The sequence below is a fragment of the Corapipo altera genome, unplaced genomic scaffold (genome assembly GCF_003945725.1).
Source record: "Corapipo altera isolate COAL_440 unplaced genomic scaffold, ASM394572v1 2b, whole genome shotgun sequence".
Lineage (NCBI taxonomy): Eukaryota > Metazoa > Chordata > Aves > Passeriformes > Pipridae > Corapipo > Corapipo altera.
Window position 1 is genome coordinate 3,791,449 of NW_020884874.1, and position 25,992 is coordinate 3,817,440.

The 25,992-nt window shown below is 36.8% G+C and overlaps 1 protein-coding gene across 1 annotated transcript in view; it reads right to left on the reverse strand.

Annotated features, from left to right (window-relative positions):
• The window catches only part of FBXL4 (F-box and leucine rich repeat protein 4), a 48,625-nt gene extending 23,256 nt beyond the window's left edge, over positions 1-25,369 (reverse strand). Inside the window, exons 1-4 of the mRNA XM_027632208.1 lie at positions 25,168-25,369; positions 24,024-24,613; positions 14,331-14,676; positions 6,514-6,758 (exon numbers count right to left, since the gene is read on the reverse strand). Coding sequence (XP_027488009.1) covers positions 6,514-6,758; positions 14,331-14,676; positions 24,024-24,532 — 1,100 coding nt within the window. The 5' untranslated portion in view covers positions 24,533-24,613; positions 25,168-25,369. The remainder of the gene's footprint in view (positions 1-6,513; positions 6,759-14,330; positions 14,677-24,023; positions 24,614-25,167) is intronic.
• Between the last annotated feature and the right edge of the window lie 623 nt (positions 25,370-25,992).

Genomic DNA, 25,992 nt, shown 5'->3' on the forward strand with positions numbered 1-25,992 from the left:
AGAGTTCACCATTGTCATGGAGAAATGCAGGACGGAAATCAGAGTAGAGATATACGGATACATTGCTGATTACCAATTAGCCAATTCCTCTATTTAATGAGTGCTTTAACAATACATTCACACAGCTTCTTTCATCAACAAATTATCACGTTTGTTTGAATGGCAATATTTTCCATATTTTCCATCAGTTGCCACTTATTATACATCTAGCTTTTAATCTGGTAATGAATAAATATTTTATGAATTACACCATTACAATAATGGATGTTAGTTTAACTGCCACATAATTTAACAGGGTTTGGCTGCTATAAATATTAGTACAGATCAATGCTTTTCTCTTTCTAGGACTATTAAAAGTTAATATTACCAAGTCAGGGAAATGCTCAGTTAACCCCCTAGACTTGGAGAAGAACTCCAGGTTCACCAGCTTGAGGAGTTATTATCCTCATAATGTTTTATTTAAACTCATTACACTTGAAACACACAGGCAGATAGCAAACACAGTGACAGCAACAAGCACTGCCCTTCATGGAGAAGGTTATTTAGGAGACGTTAAAGAGAAACACAAGGGGGATAAGGGACATACAGCAGGGTACAAGAATGAGCAGAGAGGCATGTAGAAAAGAGATGAACAGAAACAGAGGAGGAATCTGAGGAAGTCACCAGACAGCACAGGACAGAGAACACTAGGCAGAACTGCAGAGTTCTATAAACAATGGAGACACCCTCATTTTTGTTTGCACTTAACAGACTGCTCAGAACTGAGGTTTTTGCTTATGTCTTTCTACATGGATCTCCATGTAGAGCCATATGGCAAGGTAGAATACAAGTTCCCATGCTTTCAAAACAAATGTGGCATGGTCTTCGTACTTCTTAGACTTAACAGACTCTGGATGACCGGATCCGACTTAGCTAATTTGAAAACAAACAACATCCAAAAAAGTACCTTCTACTCAAATCAAAATTTCTTCACATACCTCTCCTTTAATCACTGAAGACTGACCAGTGCCTGATTTCAGTCTCTCCTCTGTTCTGCAGTTGTCCATCCCTTTAAGTTTTGCTTTCATTATCAATACTTTATACACACAATTTCTCAAGTGATTTCTCTTCATGCCTTCATATTTGTTCTAAAATATAACTAAACAACCTAAAATAATGTGAACATGTACATTTCTTTTACTGGATTAGGTCTTTCTCAAAGTTTATCCTCACTCTTGACTGCAGTGTTTCAAGTTTTTTGGTTGTTCAGTTTTGGGGGTTTTGGGGTTTTTTCCAAGATATTTTTGGGTTTGGGTTTTGGTTTGTTTTTTTGTTTTTGCAGGTTTTTTTGGGGGGAGGGTGTGGTTTTTTCTGTTCAGAGTTTTTTGTGCTGTTTCTAATTAAAAAAAAAAAAAAAAAAGCAATCTCACTTTCCATCACCTTCTTCCTGGTCTCAACAACTGCTTCTCATTTTCAACTCCTTCAGCTTTTGGGAAGAGACTTAGTCTTAGTGAAGTTCTGCTGAAACATCAAATATATCTATTAGCAGTTAGGACGATATTTGCTCATGGTGATGCTAAACCCATCAGGATAGCTTAGTCAGCTAAAAACTTCTAATCTTGTAATTCATGTCTGTATCATAAACGTCTCTCATGATCCAAAATTAAAATCTAAGGTATGTTCATGTCAGAACATAAGACTTCTCAAACAAAATTCTCAAAATACCTTTAGACATATGCTTACAAGGGTACTGAAGACACCATGTTTGCTCCAATGGTTTCTGATGGAACTGCACTGGATCCAAAACCTACAGTTGAGTGTTAGCTTAATGATCCCCACTTTATGTCCTCTAGTTCAAAATTACTGAAAACTCTACAGCAAGCAGGGATCACAGTCCAGTTCTCTTTCATCTACTCATCCTTCCTAAACACAATTATCACAACAGTTGTCAATCATGCTGATTTTACCAAATCTATTTTCAACTAAAATTTTCAGTACTAATTTTATACTCACTGACATACATTTGAATCTGTTATCCGAGGGGGAGGGTGGAGAGGGGAAGCAACTTCCATTTGTGAACAACACAGGGTTGGATAGATTGTTTTTTTTCTTTAGCACTTTCCTTTGTAGTGTTACCTTATACTAGCATCCACATCAGGGATGTTACCTCCGTTACTTAACGGATATAACATTGCCCCATTCACCTGGCCTTCCTTGGTATCGGCCTGCTAGAATCAGTATTTCCTGAAAAGATCTGGTTTGCTTCAAGCCAATTGCATGCTCCCTCCAGCCACTCAGGTCTCCTGTTTCCAGAGCCTGCCACCAGACAAGAAAAATGTCAAGAACCCACTTGGATTTTATTCTTTCTCATTTCACTTCTAAGATCCTGAGGTCTTCTCCTTATTACTGTAATTCTATCTATATGATTACTTGCACAAAACTCAGCAGAGGACTTCCTGTCTTGCAGTTACAGTCTTGCATTTAATACAATAGTTTGTAGAATTACATTTTAATATGCTTCTTAAAAACATGTTCAGATACTTTTATATTCACAGTGATGCTTTTCCTTTCAAGGCTGCTGTGTTACACGACAGCAGCAGTATTTAGTACAGATAATTGTAACAAAAGTGTTAAGATTGGTATGAGTGGAAAACAGCTGGGTACATAGAGGTGCAGAAGCATGAGAAAGAACAAATGGCATTACAAGGGCTGGTGCAGTGGTGTGCGTTGGTGGAAGTCAGATTAGCAGGTCATGAAGATCCTGGAATGTATGTATGAGCAGTTTCTCAGGACACACAAATTAGGAGATGAAGGACAGAAGCAGCATAGGATGGTGAGACCACAGGCTACATAAATTGATTTGGACACATGTCTCGGTTGTCTTGGTGCATGCAAGTATGCATGCTTGAGAGTGAGACTTAGTAAGATCATTAAAATTAAGTCACCTTCCCTTTCTCTAAGCTATTCTAATTGTTACAATGATATTTTCCATTCTAGCACATATTACACATTCTTTTTGGTAACCAAATTCTAAAACATCGCATGCAAGTAGGAAGAATATTGAGTACCTGATCTTGTGCTTTTCTCAACACAGATTAAATTATTTCAAGAAAAAAAATGCAAAACAAACATTATTACTTAATGTCAGTTACAGTAACCCTAGTTTTACTAAAAACCCGTGGAAACTAAAGCAAGAGATAAGACATGATTTTTAAACTGAGAATCCCTGTAAAGCCACATTACTCCTATTTTCTGTGACTATTTGCTGCATATTTCAGTAATTTCTCTGACCTTCGTGCTTGTCTGATTTGTAGCAAAGTCTCGCCAAGCTAAACACTGTTGAACTACACTTCTACTAAAAGCAACTAAAGCCTTCAAATATGAACAACAACAAAATTGTTAAAGAAATATTCCTGGATGTGCTTGACATGCAAACACTGCACCACTAACCTGAAAATAAAACACTATTAATTCATTTTCACAGTATAAAATGTCAGATGTAAATAAAAATCTTAATACCTCAGATATTTAAAGCAGAAGAATTTAAACAAGTTAACGGCATTATCAGTGATCCAAAGAAATCTGCATACAGAACTCTTGTTTTTAAACTGTCACTGTCCTTCAGCTGTTTAAACCTCAGAGTATTTATTCAACATCTCGATATTTAGTACACCTCCAGTTTGACTTGTCTCACTCTTCTTACATAGGTCTTACCCTCCCACACTGATATTCCCACTTGGCACGAAGAGATCCACCACACCTTTAAAGCCAAGAGAAGTGCAGAGCTGCTTATGTAATGATTGCTGTGAAATCTTTCCTTAATCCCAGTCATTTTGCATTCCAGACTCTTGAGACTGCTCAGATACTCATTTCATTTGTCTTTCACTTTTTGGTACACTTTCATTTCAATCTAATATAAAGTTTAGTTAATTTATATTATATGCCAAAGTGAAAAATTTATGATAGTAATTTTTAGCCCTAAGGAGTAGATGTTATCAATAAGTTAAAATACCTTCAGCTTTGCCTCAGGATGTTCATATGCCTGAAGCATTCTGTCTTCTCATGATAATACAGTATTTGCTTCAGTTACATTTTTTAAAATTACTCTTTAAAAAACTTTCCACTTCAATACATTTTATAAGAAAATATATATTTTCAATAATTTCATGCATATATGAACATTTTAAAGCAACACACAAATTTATACAAGCTACTACTTTTAAGACTGTCATAAGAAATTACAGATAAAAACGTTTTTGAAAGATATTTTCCAAAATAAGATTTGAGCAAGAGTAGCACTTAAACATGTCCTGACTTGTAGAAATCATAACAAACTGTAAAGTTTTGAATTCAACAGTGCCAACCGTAACACCAAATGCTGACAGAAACACAGAAATACAGATGTCCTGGTTTTGGACAAAAGGAAAAATTGTGGGAATTCATGGTTATGTGTTCTGGATGCTGTAATATACCCAAGGTGGTTGTACCTTAATGACAGCCAGGGCAATAGAACTGTCATTTATTGACAGACTTATCTGCCAAGGAACAGTATCTCTTACCAGGAAGCTACTTTTTTGACAAAAGTTACCTTAACACTTTTGAAAAGCAAGTCTTATTCTAGTAAGACTCCTCTATTACTAGATATTTTCATAGCAAATGAGTAGCAAATTTTCCTCTCCTGAAGGCCAGAAAATTTGTCAAATATGCTGATGAAGAATGTCAAAAGAAAAACCTGTGCTGGGAAATTTTACTAGAAAAGACACTTTTACAGAACAAAGAGTTGTAAAATTATTTCTGCAACAGAAAAAAGAAAATATATAAAACCAGACCTAGTTACAGTAGATAAGTTTTGTTTCAGAAGGGGAAATTATAAGCAGAACTTAGACATGAAAATTATGTGGTTTATAACTTTTCTTCAGAAATTTACGATTGAACTGCATCTCCCATTCCCAGACTGCATGCACCTCTTCCAAGAAATACTTTTTCCTAAAACTGCAGATAACTTCAGAATTGCATCAATGTCCAAAAACATTTCCCCCCTTGTTACAAATAAATATAATCCCTTATAACAAATATAAACTAAACATGTTTATTCACAGATTATTAAGAGTCAAATAATGAATATGTATTATTTTAGAAATGCTGAATACACATAAGTGCTACTATTAGTTAAGCATTGAAGTAAAAAAAAAAGTAATTAGCAATAAAGCTATTTTCAACTAACTGGAAGCCAGAAATACCAGAACTATACAGTTTATAATGCTTTAAATTTGGCAATAATTTCTTTCGAGACTACAAAAATTCTTAGCAGTACTCTGTTAAAAAAACCAAATTCATGAAAAAGAAAAAAGGCTGCCACGAAGATGCACATACGTTTTCAGAAGACAGACTTAATAGCTAAGCATCAGAAAGCAAGCACTTCATGATTTCAGAGTTGAATTCTCAATTAAAGCTTGCATATTTATCCTCTGCATAATGTATCTAATATGAAATCCAAATTTAGAAGAAATGTTTGTACCCCATTCAACAATTAGCTGATGTTTATTTGCGTTTTCTACCAACAGGCACAAAAGAGCATAGGTTTCTTGGATTATACTGGAAGGTCAGGAAAAACAGAAGCAACATTCTCATGTTGACAAAGTATTTCTTAAAAATATTTTACTTCCTCAGGTAAGGCACTCAGGCACAAAAGGAAAGAAAATGTCTGCATACTTGATTTAATATTTTTATTCAGACAAGTTAAGATAACTTTTTCAGATATATTAAACATGTCTGTTTCTTATCAGTCCATTTCTGCTTTCACCTGACATTGCTGATTACCCCTTAGTTGAAGGGGCCATTTTTGCTTAAATGAAATGCATTGATAGAAGCTGTTTAACTAATGCTAATGAGCAAAGAAGCAAGAAATGATATCTTAAAGAAAGCAGAGAACATGGTTGTTATACAGAGAAGAATCCCTGCAAATTTGCTATTTTAATGACCTACAGCAGTCATATTTTCAACTCAATAGAATATGCACATGCAACCCCCCTGTTTTCCAAGAGGACTAATGTTTTAAATCATTTTTATGAAAATATTTGCATTTACATTGGACTCTAGTGATCACTTGGCTCATACCATGCAAGCATGCAATCAGTTTACTACTACAGCTGTTCTAATACAGTCCTACTGATGACTCATCTGTACAAAGAACAATCACAAACGTTTGCCTCTTGAGATGGATTTTTGACAGCTCAGTTTCAGTAGAGTGTTTTAGAAGCCCAGAAGAAAGCAAAACACTGCGCCCCCTGGAAGAAGCCTTTCAGTCACAACCAGCTTGGAACACGCAGACTCTACGTACTGAAACGGACTTCTGCTGCTGCGTTCAGTATCTATTACTGTTTTAAATGATGTCTTTTTCTACATCATAACAATCCCCCCCCTTTATAGTAAATAATTTGTCTTCTAATAAGGTTTCAAATACTCAGTGAAACTACTGTACAGCAGCTCTGCAAACGGAGTTTGTCAAAACACTTCTGTACATTTAACACTGACCTGCTAAATCCAGAAACAGAGATGGCTCCCCTGTTTCCAGTCCAAGATAAATTCAGCCATTGGATGAGAGTGCAGCGAGACTGTAGGTATTCCAGAGATGTGTCATTAATCCTTGCCCAGTAAGGTTGTAAACTGAGATGAATGTACTGTAGAGGATCACAGCAATGTTGATAGAGTAGCTTACAAGTTTGTGCTAGTCTACACAGGTCTGGTACTGTAAGGTGACTCAAAATCAACTGGATGAGCTATATTAAAAACAGAAAAAAAAGTCACTGGTGGTCATATAGCACTTGAGGTGTTAAGGGAAAACTGTAAAGGAATAAGAAAACATGTTCTAACTTCAAGGAAAAGTAAAACCTTTTAGTTAAAAGTAACTTTTCAAAAAAATCATTGATTAACTATTAAATCGGACTGCACTGCCTTTTCAATTTGACAACATACTAAACAAGAAAGGAAAAAGCAAATCAGCATATGAAAGTGACAGGAAGCTTTCAAATTAAAAATTTTTTTACCCTTGCTAATTTAAACAGTGATATATATGTAAACACTATATTTACATATTTCCTTTCACAATATCTGCCCTGCCCTTGATCAGAACACAGAACTGGCATCCTCTTTCTTCTCTGGATTTGGTTTTTCAGATGGGAGCATATTTGCAAAGTACACGGAAAACCATACCATGTCCCAGTTTCCCCACACCTTGAACTGATTTCAGATTTATTCCTCTTCTCCCTGATTTAAAAAATCAGTGTTTTGTCTTCTATTTTATATCCTCTCCTCTGAATTATGCAACCAGGTAAAAAATTTAACATATTCCTATCTTCTTTTACAACATAATCTCTTCCTTGCTGTAATACTTGAGAGCATTTTTGTTCTACGCTAGAGTAAAATCTGAAAGGCAAAACCCCCTTTTTATCTGTATCAGTTGAATCATCTGAGTTTCAGAATAACCACCAGCCCTTCTGACTAGCATCACTATAAATGTTTTTGTAATGACTTATCTCACACTCAGAAACTAAGAAATATCCCTCCTCTCTTATCACACTCTGTTTTCCTTTCTAAAGAAAAATCAACACACAGAGAGACATAAATACTCACTTTAGGAAATAACACCCCCCCACACAAAAAAAAAAATCTCCTTTAACTTAGGAACTGAGAGAAAATGGACTTGAAAAATGAAATCTAAAAATTAATGGCTACTTTATCAGGGTTGTCTCTAACAGATATAAGTACCTGCACTCAAGTTATATAAGTAAAATTGACTGTTTTCAAGCAGAGTGGGAAACAATAACTTGTTGAAATGAATCAGTGTAAATTAAAAAACCAAAACCACCCGCAAATCAACTTAAACTGAAGAAAATCCTTTAGTCCTTTCAAAATACCAACATGTTTCATTTTAATGTTTTAGAAGGATTCATAAAACAAATCCGCCAAAAATCAGAATAAAATGCTTGACATAAAACAAAAATGGAGCTTTTCGTGAGATCCAAACAGATTGTACTTCCAGTGTACTAGTTTATGATGCAGCTACCTTCCACCTCCCCTCCTCCTCGCTTCATTTTTGGAAGAGAAGAAATAAGAAAACAATTCAACTTCCTGCAAAATGGAAAATGTTACTTCCTACTCAGCTCCAGATTTAGCATTTGGATTTCAAACATGATCTACGACTCTTAAAAAATTTAACTTCAACTCCAATGCCAAAATAAAGTGTTTGATATACTTCAGCTTCTCTCATGCTTGATTTCCAGCCTCCCCTCTTCCCTTCTCCTTGTTCTTCCTTTCCCCTAAAAACAGCCCAGTTTTTTTGTTTCTGCAGGTGTCTGGAACTAAGACTCAAATTGATGCAGAGGACCTGCAGAGCCATTTCAATGTAACAGTAATATATATATGCACTGCAGTTAATATATGATAATCAACAAAGTTTGCACCCAACTGACATTTAGGTTGTTGACATTTTGGAATCTGAGAAAGACCAAAATAACTAGCAGCTAACATAGATATAATCCCAAGTTAGTATCTTGATTTTTCCTTGGCTCAGTCCCATACTTAAGCTTTAAAGTTGCTTAACACAGTTTTGTTCATCATTCTAAACAGTAGATACTTAAACGTATACCTATTTTTTCTAAGATCATCAATTCACTTCAAATAATTTTCGATATTCTGAAAGACAGCTTCAAACTATTTTGCAACCTTTCAGCCATTCCACACTCTGCAAGCCACCGAAATACCTATTTTATTACTGCCTTTTCCCTCAGACTTTTCTCCTGTGTTACATACTAAGAATTCTAGAGCTGAAAGCTCAGCAAAGGCTGCACAGTTAGCTGAATTTATGTCTACAATTAATGTGACATAATAATGTCTGATAAAAGCAAAGTAACACAAATTTTTTTCAATGAGAAAAAAGTCTTTTTGTAACTCCCAAGCAGTACAGATAATGGTGAATGAAACTATAAATGCCTCAACAATGTCCCTTTACACTAACTGACGACTTCAATGAGTATTTCATAACATACAGGATTGTTGCAATCTTTCCACATGTGAGATGAGAACTCTCACCACACAAAAAGGTCTCAATCAGAAAAAAAAAAAAAACCCTGTCTTTATTTTTTACTGAAATTATGCTACTTCATAACATCTAGAATGAAAACATACAATGAAATGTCACTACTATGACACTACGTTATAAAGAGTTCTTTTTCTGGCTCTTGATTAAAAAAGGGTAACAAGTTCCAAACGTGCGGGCTCATAACCATTAATTGCCATTACCCTGGAGTCTGGTGTCTGTCAGAAATCTGATTTTTATGTATGTGTATCCTAGCATAACATACAATTTGATACCATGAGTATGTGACACGATAGGCTGTACTGTGCTAGGCTGTGTTTATGGCAATTCCAAGAATGCTACAGAACTGACTGTCTGCTTTGAAAATTCATTTCATAATGCAGTTTCTTACAAACAGTTTTTACTCTGCCTTTATGAAAAAATATGACAATCTTATCATTTCACAATTTCTTATAAAATCGATCCATAAAAACAAAGTTTATTGGAAAAACAACAAAAGGAAGTATAAAAAGGAACACAAAACATAATTTATACAACACTGATTGCCTTTTCAGGTTATGACGGACTTAAAGTACAAAAGTACTTTCTCTCCCATTTCCAGGGCAAACATGGCACACGCCAGCTTTAAACATGTGGTGACATCAATGGCCACTACCGTGAGAAACTCCAGAAACTGGAGGTTTCCAAATCATAATTATCCACAACAATTCAACAAACAGCAGTAAACAAAATCATTGTGTGCTAAGCACAGAAAGGATCCTGATTCATACCCAACCCATGTGTGTTTTATCATCGCCATAGTGCTTGATTGCAGCATCTCACATATATGCACATTTTTTGAATATCAGTTACAAATATAACACGAGAAAAAAAAATGACATCTTACCCATTCCAAAGCTGCTTAAAAGCTCAGAGAGGATCTCCACTCTTCAGTACACACAGTAAAATTTTACTGATGGTGTAGTTCCTTATAACACTTACTGAACCAAAAGCTTCTCTAGCATTTTAAAGCTTTTTTGCTGAATAACAGCAAGCAACAACCATTTGTACCTAATAAAATACTTTCCGTGGCTAGAGCACAATAATGCAGAACTTGACTTGGTCAGAAAAGAATCCCTGGATGACGATCAAATCTACAATATCTGCACTTTCTACGAATTTCCTTTTTCAGTTCTCCAATGTGAAGATGAAATGATTTTACAATACAAAAATAGACAGACTTATGCACACCACTCATTCAGAAGCACACAAATGAATGACTTGCAATTTTTTCATTCTGCAGCCGGAGCTGCTACAACAGCTTGGACACTAATTAGAATTGATACTAAAACATGCTCAGATAAAGGACAAAGGATATGTGCACAAAGAGGAAAAGGCAGGAAGGAGAAGATGGTATTCTAGACCTTTTGACCTTTCTCAACATAGTTTAAGAAAACACAGAACCCTGGTTCCACAATCGTATGGCTTGCACCAGCAAATGCATGCACATTCAATGCTGCACGTGAACACCTGAAAAGTGGATCTTGCAACTGCTTCACAAAACACAACCATTTAAGTCTCTTTTTTCTTTATTCTACTCACATAATGTGCTTTAGTGGAGTTGATTTTACATCACCAGGCCACAGGCTCTGATCCTTTCAGCAGTGGAAGGCTGTAAAAGTTTTAAGACCCTTCTTGATCCAAAGAACAGAGATGGACTTTACTGGCAGATTGCACAATCAAACAACTGAGACTCCAGGAAGACTAAAGTTGGAGCGATCTTCTCCACGTGCCACTACTCAGTCTAATCTGCTACAGCAACTGGCAGTATATTGGCTATCAGCTGAAAGGAATCTTGTGACATATGGTCATCAGCTGTTAGGACAACTTTTAAGAACCTCATGAATTTCCCTTTGCAAAGAAAGGCATAAAATCTTGGAAGTCTACAACAGTTTGTTCTGAAAAGATGCAAGAAGTTTATTGTTGAGGGAAAAAAGTGTATTGCACTTAAAAATGCTCTTGCTTATTGCTGATTCTTTTATCTAAGTACCATTTACGGGATGCAGATCTTACTTTTGGGACCCATTTCGGAGAACAGAGGTGCCAAATCCTCATTTAACAGTGAAATTCACTTCCCCAGCAGACACAAACAGCTCATAATTCTTATAGGCAGCTGTTGGAAAAATTAGCTTCAAGGAATGACTAAGATGTCATTTGTATCTTTTTATATCAACATTTATATAAAAAAATATTTTGGACTTCAGCATGCAGGATTTCTCCTGACTCTCTTCCGGAGAACAAAAGTTGGGTTTTTGGTACTTGGCACATCTTGGTGAGTCCCAAACTGCACAAGATGTATGCTGTGGCAGGTATTCTTCACCTTTCCCAAAGGCTTTGAATTTGTTCAGGCCTTCAGGTCTCAAGCATTTCTGCAAAGCCAACTAAGACTAAGGCCGTACTCCCACTTTACATGCTGCACAAATTAGTCAAACAACTGAGAAGAAAGACAAGTGTCTTTTATGAAGTGTCTCCTATAAAATTCTTTCTCAATTTTAACGTAGTTCTGGAGAGGAGATGATAGATAGTACAAGTACTTCACAGCTATTTAGGGCTGGTTAACACCATCCATGACCAGGGAAGAAAAATTCTCTCACCTAGGTCATCCAAGAATTCACACTTTTTTCTACAGAAGTCAGTGCCTGTGAGTCAAGCATTTTTCTCAGCTTTTTGGCAGGAACAGTCCATAATGTTTCTCTAGAATTCTTACAGTGATTTTTGAGCTCACAGTGCATCAAGCCATTCCTAATGCCATTTTGAGGAACACCACAGTCTATGAAAGGATAGTCTATGGAATTTCAGAAAGACAAAAAAGGCAAAACAAAGACTGGAGGAACTGCTGCCTACTTAGCACAACCCACTCAGCCTGTGCATTTTGTGAATTACAGAGAGTAGTATGAAAAAGCCTCAAAACGACTCAAATAAAGAACAGGCATATGTATGAAGACTTAGGACAGCTACACATTGACAATCAATATGCCCTTACAAAGAGATACAATTTTTCATATACTGTATAAATGAAAACGGGAAGGAGTCAGCAGTTGCCTTACTTCATTCTTACACAGTTCAAACAGTACCCAGCAAACTCTGACACTTGTCAGTCTTGAAGACAGCATGCAGAGCATTGTTCCCATATCCAATATGATAAAAAACTGTCACACTCCAAAGTACAACTTTTTTGGTTTTCTGATGCCCAAACCTTCCAGCTGGACTAGAAAGAAGTAGACAGGGATTACTGCTGTCACAAAACCAGTCCAGAAACAGTCTTTTCTAGTTTTCTGACAAATATTCCACCCATATTTTCAGTTTCTTTAAATCAAGGCAGAAGAAAAAAGAATGTTCTTGATATTGATAGACCATATAAACTTATTCATGAACCAAACATGTTAAAAAACGGATTAAAAAAGGAAGCTGGTAGACAAACAGGAAAGTACAAAAATACAAAAAAGTACATGAAGACAGAAGTTCATAAGAGTAACAAGACCACACAAACATTTCCTAAATTAAAATTTTAATATGTATAATCAACCATTTATGGTTGGATTTGACGATCTTAGAAGTCTTTTTCAACCTTAATGATTCTGTGATCACATGAAACAGTAAAGAGATTGATGAATCTCTCTGGTATTCTACTGTACTACAAATCAATTTATCCAGCCTTTTCAAACAAGAAAAATTCCTATATTTAAATGAAGTTTTATCTACAATTAATTTCTTTGAATTACTAAAACCAACATATTTGCAAATAGTTACGCAAAGTACTGATATTCAAGCACCAACAGTAAAATACGTTAAACAATACACTGGCTCTAGGGAAAAAAATCAAAACCAAACCACCACTAGAGCTAACTCAGGATGAAGTTAGTATCCTCATTTATTATTCCACTGCAGCAACAACAAAAAAGACCCAAACCAAACTCAAGAAGTGTCATTTCAAGAGAAGAAAGACAAGAGTTGTTACATTCTCTTCCCTTCTCTTTCCTCTTTACAAGCACAGAAAACTTCTGTAGGTTACTAGGACACGTGGTCACTCAACCATGGCCTTCACGTCTCAAACTGGGGTACTTAGAGACAAAAGATGTCATAAAACCAAAACAGTATTTGATTTGAACAGATATTTCTGCAAGTGCCCTTCAATCATCGGCAGCATCTCACCACACTCCCTTCACCTACAAAAGCAAGTCTAGTTCAAGTGAGGAGCACGCTGAGCATTGGATGAGCTACCACAGTAAATAAACACTTGCTGCTTTTGGCACACTGCAGCACACTGAAGAGCAGGAACAAACTTGTCTCTGCCCAAGCCCAGAGGTCTGACCGGCAAGTAGAGGTTCCTTTCTACCATGTGCAAACAGTTTATTTCAGGAGAGGTGAAGATAATTGTTTTGTCTCTCAATTCTTACACTAACCAGGATACCAGCCTCCATAAACAGCTACATCCCACTGAGAATGGCCTGGCCTGCACACAGTATTCAGTAATCATACTCCAGAATCTCATTACACTGGAAATTACAGGAAAGAAAATATTTATCTACTGACTCTGAGCACAATCACAACTGCCATGCTTCCAGGGGATCTGAAAGGAGTTTACTCATAACTGTTTTCTGTGCTAATGATAGAACAAAAAGTAGCAAGCATTGAAACAAGACAGTGTACAGAAGTCCATCTATAAGACATTTTACCTGCACCTCGATTCAAAACTTAGCTGGCTGGAAGAAGCTTATTTCATAATAATACGAAAACATAATGGCAGTCCCTAGAACAAAGTTCTGTAAGTTTTGTACGAGAAAGAACAAGAAAACAAACTTTTAGCCTCTTAAAAACTATTTCCACTTTCAGATGTTGATTCAACCTTTTCGTATCTCTTTCGTATATTTTGTTTGTCAAGCATGAGGACTAAAAACTATTGGAAAACTGCTAGAAACGTCCAAGTTCAAGAGTTGGAAATTCAAGGCAAGAATAAATGGTGTAAAAACTGTGTGTGAATGCACAGATTCTTGAACAATAACAGTGCAGTAACTATGCAAATACCTATCATCCATCCATGGAAGTAGATAGACTTACGTAATTCAGGCATACCTATACAATAACCGCAGGAAATTCACAAGGAATTCACAGGGATTCGCAAGGAACTGTAACCAGTCTCAACCGATACCCTGTAAAGCACCTTTGCACCCTTAATGATCAAGACAATGATTGAGTATAAACATTCTTTTCTTACCTCATAAGGCAGTTTATCAAAATATCCGTTAGTTGGCCATTCCCTGAGGGTAACGATGCTGAACTGTTTATTAAGGGTGTCCATTCCACAGCCATACTTTTCTTCATCCTCATCTTCATCTATATCATTCATATCAATCATTGAAGTCTTTAGTGAAAGCACAGGTCTCTCTTTCACACCATGTAGCACTACTGCATCCAGTTCAGTGTAATAGTCCAGAAGAGAGCTGTTCACTTCCAGTCGGATTAAGTTTGTAGGAAAGTTTATCTGTTTGATACAAGGTGTGAACTGCCGAGCCTGAGGACCATTCACCTTTGTAGGTGCCTCAGACCAAAGTATTTCCCATCTGTGAAAAAAAATTACACACACACATACAGTATAGGGATTAAAATCAAAGTTACTAAAGCAATTCCTTAACACAGTAAGAGGGCAGTTTCTTCTGTCAGAAGTATTTAACAAGTGAGAAACATGGTTAAAAAGAGAACAAAATTTATGTTTTCCCTAGATTTTATAAATATCCTAAGGATGAATTTAACAGAGCACACTAACTCATGACCTTAGCATGTTTTTTCTGCATTGTTAAATAACAAAACAAGTTGTAGACTCATAGTCACACACTTGTTACTATTACTGGTGCACAAGTTTTTCTAACATCTCACAGGTAAGATAATCATAACAAATGGATTACAGATGTCTTCACAATGATGACATGGTAATCTAAGTATACAAGGAACAGTCTTGCCATGTAACCCCAACATACAGTCATCTGATCTCTCTTATTTTCCACAAAACAAAACAAAAAAAACCCAAACCCCACAGCTCACTCTTTAACATCAAGCCTGTCTAAATTACAGTATTGCAAGTTACTAAAAAAATAATCTAAACTTTACTTTGTTTACCTGTCTAGACAAGCAAAATATTCCTTTTAAAAGTAGTTCACTGTCAAATTAGCAAAGAAAGTAGAATCTTCAAGTCCTTTTTTAAAGGGTCCTTTACAAAAAACGCTAGAATTTCAAAACTGCAAAATTGAGAAGTTTTTCTCCTTCTTGGTCCAGTGACAGGAGGTTCAGGGCATGCATAAAATTACTGTACATACATCTTTACTTGCACACACAGTCCTCAAATTTCCTCCAGTAAGTGACAGGGAAACCTGTCTCCAGCTCAGTAATCTGGAAGAATCAAGTCTTACATTCCTTAGGTCTTCAGCTCTTCCAAACTTGCCAAAAGGCCTGAAAACAGAAACGTGCTCTTTATATCCGCATGAGTCCTCATCCAGTGAATGGAAATCCTTCAGTCACTGACACCCATGTTTTTCCTCCCTTGAGTCTAGTTAAATCCTAAAGAAGGAAGCCTCTAGCAGTCATTGTTGCTACTCTCTCTGACAGTATGCTTACCTCGATACCAATCTACAGACTTCCACATCTTATTCCATATTGCATCTCTTTTTGATCACCCTAGTCCCAGCTTCAAAAATTTCTCTCAGACTACTTGTCCTGGCACATGCATCTCAGAAGCACTCTATCTGCTTCCCCAGTATCTCAGCATCTTGGCTTTTCCTACCAGTTTCCATGCAGAGGCGAGGTGAGGGAGTGGAGAGGAATATCATATAAAAAATAAAATAAAATCAAACATGCTTTATTTGCAGAACAAATTGCTTAAACTTTTTCCATCATGACAGAAAGTAAGGTGGACTTTCATTAAAACACTGCACATGGTATAAGGTGCAGAAGTTTGATATTTGTTACTAGGAAAATTAGGAAAATTAATTAGGAAAAAAATAGGGAAATTAATCCATATTGGCTTAAACTTCCATTTCACAACTGACATTTTCAGGTATACACAGATAAATTTTCCTAACCTACATCAAGCTGCTCTCTAAGTACCTTATAGTAGAATGAGAGGTTTCCAGAAGTCTTATGTCAAAAAAATAGTCATGAACTAAAAACAAACATGCAAGACGTGAACACGTGGCACCTCAGAAAGTACTTATGCAGGAGAGTGGACAATTCTACCCTAAAATTAACAGTTTTCATAAGACAGACTTAGTCATGAGAAAAGTTTTCATTAATTTATGAAATTAATGCCAACTCATGGCAAAATAACAGACGTAGTCCCACTGTCACACCCTCTCACATAAGTCAATTCTCTAAGCAAATACTTAATGTCGGCAACGCATGTGTGACGCTTCTTGGACACATCCAGATCACCATCCGAAATTTTGCTTAGACACTTCCAGGTACCCACTCAAGCCATCCTTAGGGAAACTCAAGGCTATTTTTTCACTAATTTAGCACATGCTGGACCATCAGCTTCTAACAGAATGGGTCTCAGTTACTGACTTTCTCTTTGGTACCCTGAAGAGAGGACTATCTAGCAGTAGTAAAGCTCTGGAAAAAAAATAATGCATCTGGAGATCTAGGTTCACCAAACTGGAGTTCAATAATCAACTTCAGCAAGCAGTATCTGTTTTCCAGTCTTTGTAATAAACTAGAGAAAATGAAAGACACATAGGATGACTTTACAGTCTTGTGAAATTCCACATTACATACCAAATGCTGATGAACAACAAAACCAGTGACAATTTTCCACTGTCCTTGTCATATTCTTCTTCTCATCAACAGCCCACCAATCTAACTTTAAAGGAGTTAGCTCTTGGTTTATCTGGAAAACCTCAAGTCAATCAGGTTGATGTTCTTCTCTGCCTTGGTGGCACTGCACACAAGAACAAGCAACAGCAATCACTCTGAGTCAGGGCTGGTAGATTCTTCCCAAGTGTAGGTATACTCAACACACCCATTACTGCAACTGGAAGTGACCTCTTCATCTAGAATCACCAGCGTGATACTTAATGGGTTGCACATAATCTGAATGGGATTGAAGAACTCACAGAGGGATCAAAAAAATCTAAATTTCCAAGAGGCTCAGTAAGAACTGCATGTCTTCTTTTCTGGAGTATTGTTTTTTTATGGTTACCCATTTAAAAATCTTTCATAAGAAAGGCATTTTTACAGTCAATCCCGGTTTTGAGGGTACATACCAAAATCAGCTTCCCTAATAAGGTTGCCTGCATTTGTTCCAAACTTAAGGTGTTCAATGAACTATTTAACTCAAAACAAAGAGAAACTGAACCTCAATAAATAACGTTAAAGAAGACAAAGGAATCTAGCCTTTCCCTGTACCAAATTAATTAGGTAGCTCTCAAAAAATCAAGCAGCATCAAATGACTGCAGGTAGCACATCGTCTGTCGTCACCTCTTGCAGATATACAGTAACAACTGATCAAAGATGCTGCAATGAGTGTGCTTTGATAAGAAGGTTTCACCAGCACTGTGCTAGAAAGCCTCAGTCTTTGCAGTGCCATGCAAAGCCTGAGTAAAAGCCAGCAACATCTGTATTATTTTCTCTAGTGATTAAAGAAAAGGAGGACTTTACGTGGGTTTCTCCATTCAGCTTTAATGGACTCGGTTTTCCTATTAAATTTGTCTCTGCCTCATGAAGATAGACAGGAACCCATTCTGCACTGATACTAAAGACTCCATACACTTATGAGGGAAAAAAAAAAAAAAAAAGGATTCCCATTCCCCTTCCCTTGCCAGGAAGGAAAATACAGTCTAGTGATTTCTAGGCTGAGAATCATATTTTCAAGGTTTGTGTCAAATGAGAATACATTTTTAATTCTTGCTTAACTTTTGTTGTCCTAATGCTGTTAGAAAGTTTTTTAATGGCTAGGATGATGCCTGAGCAGACCTGGTTACTTCTGAAGAAATGCATGTAATAAGAGAGAGTCTTTGGAAAAGACTCTAGGAAAAGTAATCAGATTTCTCCCTAGCAAGACAAGATTAAACTTTGCTTGCAATCTAATGAAATTTCTTGCATTGTCAAATTGAGATTGGTGTAGAAAGAAATTTTTTCTTTCCTGTTTCTTTTTCCTCCTTATTTACCCAGAAGGTTTACTCTTGGTGATTCCCTAATGGCTTCTTCAATGTAAGCCCTTTTAAAACATTTTGATATTCCTAATAGGTAGCTGTTGTTAGACATTGTTTAAATGGGAGCTATCAAGTAAAAATTTTTTCAGAAGTTTTTCAACTTTTTCCTTTTATAAAAATAACTTTACCATTTAAATTTGGAATATGAAAGAAAAAGTTCATCTTGTTTTTCTGTTGCGGTCTTTTTTTAACTTAATTTGACAGTTTCTTTTATATCATATATTTTACAGCGACACTGTATACTCACGTGCTTCTATAAAAGCTCAAAACCAGAGATTCCTAACTAGTCTGGAATGTGTGGCCATGCTTGGGGTGATGTTTCATAGCGTATATCCTTATTGCTACGTGATGATTACCTCTTCAGTAGGTTAGAGACGGTCTTGTGACTAATTTTTTCTTGTTTTCTACAGATAAAATGTAACACTGATTAGGTTGTTTCTCACAGGTGAGAAACATTTGTCATTTGTCTGGAAGCAGTTTCATTCTGCCTTGTGTGTTCCTGCCATTTATTTCCATTTAATTTATTTTATTTCATGTAATTTAGAATTTTGCTAGAAAATTGAGCGTGGCTCAGTGTTTCCTAGCTTAATTGTGTTTGCTGTACACAAAGTTTCTCTTTCTGAAGGTCTTGAAGTCTGTAGAGGCAGAAACTGCTGCAAAACAGAGGAGTAGGCTAATGAAGATGGACAAAGTAAAAGGCTCCCTCTCCTTCAGTTAGGAAGTTCATTGTATTTATGCAGTACAATGCTAATTCAGATGGGAATGTTGCAGATTTGTTTGCTGGCAGCCAGGACAGGGATCAAAATGTCTGACCAAAAAAAACTATTCCCCCTTCTAAAAAAAGGGTGTGAAACCAGAAAGGCAGTGCACTGAATGTAAAATATGATCAGTTTTTACTCGTAGACAGTGGCATTCAGATGGTTCAGATGGTTCGTTCACTCTACCTTTTATTCCCTGTGAATCTCAGATCAAAACATTCAAAACACTGCTGATACCATCAACACATTAGAGTGTGATAAGGAACCTTCAAGGCTGTATCTCACCTATGTGTAACATACAACTTAACTTCTAGGCATTTGCATCCTTACTTAAAACTTGTTTTGACATCTTCAGGGAAACAGCTTTTTCTTGTCCAGATGCCTGTCATAGAAGAATGAATTCTGGGTTCATGGAACAGTCATTCTTGAGAAATCTCTGAAAAGCTCATGTGAACAGGGCAGTTATTTGAAATATCTGGAAAGAAAAAATTTTTCTCATCACTGAAGCTAGCTTTATCTTACCTATCAATCTAATCCACTATGAGAAATAAAGTCAAGGCTCTCGGTTGGGGCCAGCTCACGCCAGTATCAGGTGCTGTTGTTACCACCACACCTTTGTAGAGCTCTGCCTCTTCCACTAGTTGAAGTCTGGTGACAACTCATCGTTGTCACCAAACCCTAAGCATACAGAATGTGCACCACAGTATAAAATCAAGGCCACATTAGTGGTAATCATAACACAACACAATCAAAATTAGGGATCGATTTCTTCCCCACATAAAAACCGAGATTTTATATTACAATATTCCCTCAATCTCACACTACTATTTTTTTCTTGGGCTTTCTGCACTCTGATAATTCATGTAACAAATTTGTACATGGAATGTTAGTATAGTTTAAGGAATTACCAAACACTTCTCACGAATCAAGGTGTGAGTGGTACAAAAGAAAAGCGCAAAAGGTCTCCATGTGTTAAAACAGCAGTTTCTCTGACATTTATGAATTTTAAAAATTGTTTTATGTGAAGGAGAGTGATGTAGTGCCTTCTGTCTTTAAAGAAGTCAAAAATATGAGAGGACAGAAAATTCTCAGCTGGATGCTGGTTAAACCATAATGAAAAAACTTCAAATTACCTGTCATGTTTTAAGCATTAGCATCATTTAGAAACAATTACATGCCCTCTGAAAAATACATGCTTATTCCCATCCATGAAGGTCTGACTCCATCTCTACAAACACTCTGAATAAAGTTCACCTGAGCCAGCATCATACAGAGCTGTGATAGCCGTATTCAGTGCACCAGCAACAAAGAAACACGACCAAAGACCTCTTTCTGAACACCTGCATGAGTCATTCTTCCATGCAACTGGAGCATAAAGTGAACACATGGGCCAACCATATGGGTGTTAGCCATTTTTCAACAAGAATATATAAAATCCTCTTGAGCAAGTATTCCGGTACACCAGCTCCTTACAGAGCCTCTTGTAGGCTGCAAGCTTTTGCACATAGAAAAGTCTTGGATGAGCTGATGTTTTAAATATTAAACAAAGAGAAAAAAGATTACTTAGTTGGACTAGTATAATCCACTAAACATTTAAGCAAATCTCAAATGTTTTCCTCTCAACATCGAGTCCACCATTAATTTGGCCTTCTTTTTTTATCAAAGCAGGAACTGGTAAAAAAGAACCTTCCTAATGACCTGCTGTAGTGGGTTTCTGTGGCTGGGTTTTGGTAGCAAGGGCGCTACAGGAGTGGCTTCTGTTAGAAGCTGCTAGAAGCTTCCCCTGTCCCATGGAGCCAATGCCAGCTGGCACCAGGATGGACTTCCTGCCTCGCCAGTCAGGAGTAACAGTAATGCCTCTGTGATAACATATTTAAGAACTGAAGGAGAATTCCAGCCAGGGAAGAGCAGAGTGAGAATATGGGAACAACAATGCAGATACCAAGGTCAGTGCAGAAGGAGGGGGAGAAGGTGCACCAGATGCCAGAGCTGAGGCTGCTGCAGCCTGTGGTGCAGACCATGGTGGAGTGTAACCCCCATTTTCCCCATCCTCCGGCACCACTGGGGGGGAGGAGGGAAGACGTGGAAGGAAGGAGGGGTGGGGGGAAGGTGTTTTTCAGATTATTTTACTTCTCACTCTTTTGCTCTGATCCTGTTAGTAATAAATTTAAGTAATATCCCCACTTTTAATCTGTTTTGCCCGTGAAGATTATCAGTAAGTGACCTCTCCCAGCTCTTATCTCAACTCATGAATCCTTTGCTGGTTTTTTTTCTCTCCACTGTCCAGTTGCAGAGGGGAGTGACAGAGTGGCTTTAGTGGGTACCTGGCATCTGGCCAGGGTCAACTCACTACACCTGCCCTTTCTACACCAGTGTTCAGAAACACACCTGTAGTCAGCTGATAAAACAAAGCAGCACTGGGAGGTTTTTTGGTAATAAGGTGATTTAAAAACGAGTATCAAAAGAGTCAGAAGAGGAAAACAAGGTTCTAAGTGCCTTTTGAGTAAGTAGGACATGGCCTTTTTTAACAGAAGAAAATAGTATGCCAGTTCTTCAAGACCAAAACATCAGCTAAACAAGGAATCATCTGAGATTACAGCAGCATTCCATCTTCAAAAAAAATAATTCTTAGCTGACATCTCAGAGAACTTTTGGAAGTGAGAACAAGGGACCAAGAACTGAAGAAGAAAACAGACCGCGCCCTTGCAACTTTTCAGATTCCCCTCATAAAGGTGAGCAAGTGAACAGAGAAAAAATATTGCATACCTCATGTGGAGAAAAGGTCCCTTCATCTTCCCTTCAAGACAATATGTATAAGACATGTTTGTCTCCTTTAGAAGAAAGGAGACAAACCGAATGTGCAGCCCTGAACAGACAAGTCCTGCTGAGGGAAGGTAAGCGAAAAGAAAAAAAAGAAGTCCCTCTAACACTTCTCTAGCATCAAGGCTAACAAGAACTGAAGAGGCAGCACAGAGTTCCAAGGATAACTGAGACAACCTTTTTCTAACCAGAAATGTTGTTAAACTATGCAGGCAGGACAGAAGGTATTCTTGCCTACAAATTAAAAAGCAGGGTCCTACAGAAGCTTCATCTTTTATCATGAAGAAGGGAGTCTGAGTTCTCACTGATCACACCTCAAGAGGAGTCATAAAGCGCATACCCAGAAGTTTTATATTAGTATTTTCACTTCCATCTCCTTTTACCTCTCTGAACAATTTTCTCTCTCTCTTTTTTTTTTTTTTTTTTAGTGCACCTTACTAAGTAGCTCCTTCAGTTAACATTTCTTGAGCTTTCCTCCAACACCTCTCGGTCTTTATTGAGGTGTACTATTTTAAGAACCTAAACCCAAACAGACATAAAATAGCATTAGCTTATCAATCAGAACTATATCCTTGTGATGCCCTGAAGCACCCTATGTTACAATTACCCTAATGCAATATGATCAAATTACAGAAATAATCTCTACATAAGTTCTGTGCTACATCATAAAGAAGTAAAAATCTACATCATAAAATAAAAAAGTGAAAAGAAAGTTCACAGAGTAATTGCCCAAAAGTTATTTCACACTAGGTTCTAAACTTGAAAGTCTTAAAAGCTGCCTTCACCACATATTCTATAAATAAGTTCTGTGTTACAGTGCCAAACATACTCATTCTTCTGAAGTTAGGTGGCCTATTATTACTAGTTTGACTCATCACTGTTCTTTGAATTCATGTTTTTGAGCTATACAGAATATTCTCACTAGAAACTTGTAAAACAAACAACTGCTCTTAAGAACAGTATATGACAGAATCATACAAAAGATACTAATTGGGAATTTTGAATACATAACACTCAATTTTCCAAGAATTTTCGAATGAACACCAATGGCCTAGTATTAGGAAGCAAGGGATACTAAGTTAAACCTACAGGTATGCTTTTTAGCTGCATCTGTAAAAGGCAAGGCAGGAAAAAACACCCAACATCCAAGCTAATACTGGTTATACCACCAAAGTGTGCATTTCAAAATAATAGAGTATTTGTTGGCATACTATTTTCTACAGGATACATTTTCTTCTATCAGCTCTCCCTTTCTTTATAGCTTTGGTATCATTTAATCTCTTCTGATATGGAGTACTTTGATTGCATATACTGATAGCTTTTCCCAATGCTTTTGCCCACTATGTACTTTGACCTGTTCTCTTTCTCCTTCCATTTCTATTTCCTCACCTCCTCACTAAGAGCTTCACACCTCATACAAAGTGTTTTATTTTACTATATTACCACTCCCCAGGTCACCATCTTCCTGACCCCCCAACTAAAATTTCATCAGGACTCTACTATGAGGAAAACCAACAGGATCAAATCAGCTTCTTTTAGCCTATGCAGTGAGTGTAAAAACAAAGTGCAGCTCACACCCTTTGATCAGAACAAAAATAAAGATCTGACAAATGGCATCACCTTTTGTCTGACTGTTCTGTGCTTCTGGTTTTAGTCTCATTTCCATATGAATAGTTACAGTGCCTGATTATACTATACACGCAACCTAAAGCATGCAGAGAAGAAAGTTTATGGCTACTTGAAGCAGGGTGATACAGCAACCGTGAATCCTCAGCTTCTTTCACACAATTTGCTTTTCTTATTGGAGGAAGAACTCAGACCTGCCATTTCAAAAGTGGTTTCTGTACAGACATAATAATTATTGCTCATAAAAATTCCAACACAAAAACTATCATTACACAAATTAAATTTGATATTAGGAGCTGCAATAATTCCTACAAAACATCCACATCTCTGAAGTTGTTATCAAAACATGTCACCACAGTTTTAAAAACATGTAGAAATAAAGTAAATGTTAGTGGGTCAGATGCAAAACAGATAAATACTAGGAAGTAAACTTCATTAAACAGCACTATGTGTAGCATTTAACATCTTACAGGAAAGCATAAGGAAGAAAAGAAAAAAATTACCTTACTTCAGCTGGTGGATTTTGAGAGTAAGGATTTGCAGAGCATGCTAAAATCCTGACTACAGCTCCAGGATGATAGGTTTCCAGAATGTGCACTGCAGTGGGATAAACTGGTTCTTCAAAAGCAAGTTCCACATAGTCTTGGCTACAGAAGGTGGATGGTGTCCTCTTGAACGGCAGCCGAGCGCTGGGGCAACGATCCCACCAGGTCCCGTAAGTTCGAAAGACAGCAGTCTGAGTAAAGTCACCAGAACTAGGGTACACGTTTGGAATACCTGCTAAATTCCACATGGTATATGACATGCTGTTTTCACTGCCATAGTGAGAGCTGAAATCCAGCACTTCTTTGGCATACTGAACTATTTCAACATTGATAGGTAAGGCTCGGGTGTTTGATTCAATCGCCCTCCGACTGTTCATTTCTCCTCTCGTCGCTGTCCTAGCTCGGCGCCGAAGGCACATATAGTAAAACATGCTCAGAACTGTTAACATGGGAAACACTGGTGACATCTAGATTTGACTTAGGAAGAATCAAAAAGTCAGGAGTCCTTTATAAGGTGCGTTAACTGCTTGTGGTGTTTTGGAAAAGAGCTGATAAAACAGAATGAATAAACATAGTGAGCAGATACAACATTCTTGGAAAGCAAATTATGCTCTTTCTAATATCCTCTTAAACAAAGTACTATACTAAAATACTAACAAACTATTAGATTTTATTTTAAGATAATTGTTTAGTTGGAGGTTACTAAGTGTGGCTTCCCATTTACTGTGTTTAAAAGAAGAGAATACTGTGAAGAAACATTAGCCAAGCAAGAAAAAAACTAATGGTTAAATTAAGCATTATTTCCAGGGATTTATAAGAGAAAAAAAACTTGCACTGACTTAGGGAAATGAAATCAAGTATGAAATTAAATGTGGCTCTTGCCATAAACAACTGTAAAAGAGTATCTCAAGACAGAACTTCACATTGTGAAGATACAGCTTCTTAAAACGATTGTGAAAAGCATTTTCTTAAGAGCACTGTGAATGGTTTTAAGAGTCAAAAAAACAAGCTTTGGGCTGTTAATCTAAAACAAAAACTTAACGCACTGCTTCCTCTGTCAAAGTACTAATCTGAGAAAGACTCACAAAAATATCATCTTTACCATTTGAAGTTGTCCATGACAGCATATATCAATGATAGAAGGGTCACCAGTCTCCTGAAGGATGCTCAGAATTCATTAACAACATCATCTGCCTTTAAGCCATGCAACAAAGTAAGTCTTCAAAAGAGTCTTGGCATCAGAAGTTCTCATAGAAAGCATTTTACTTCTGAAGAGAGAAAATTTTTTTCACTTAAGTAATAATTCCATTAAACACAAAATGTACTAGATCTGCATACTGTTAAGCTAGTTAAAAAAATCAACACAAAACATACTATTAATTAAGGATACTAGTGTGTTTTACACAGCCTACACCAACACAAGTAAAACTATCAAATAAATATGTTTAACAATTAAAAAAAGTTAAATTCAAGGTAAGTCCCTAAAGTTTTCTATTTACAACAGTGAAGAAACATTTATAGCTGAATGTTGGCTACAGGACACAGAAGGGTTGTATCATATTCCCTACTAATAAAGGTCCTCTTACATGTGCTGGTCTCATATTTAGCAGCCGCTCCATACCTGCATGATGTAAACTGTGAGGTTTACCAACACACAACAAAATGTGGAGCTTATTCTCCGGTTTCCACTGACAGTACACAACACACTTGGGCTATGAATTCACATCCTCCAGTAACACAAACCATTTCTCACAAACTGGTCTTCTGATTACGATTAACTTGTTCATCAGCTTTAATAGGAGAGAATAAGGAGTAATGCCTGCAACCTGTTAAGAGGCCAAAACAGGGATGACTAAGCATGTCTCAAAATAGAATAAATGTTTCTTCCACAGCCTGTACTGGAGTTGCCAGTTAGTTTATCACAGGA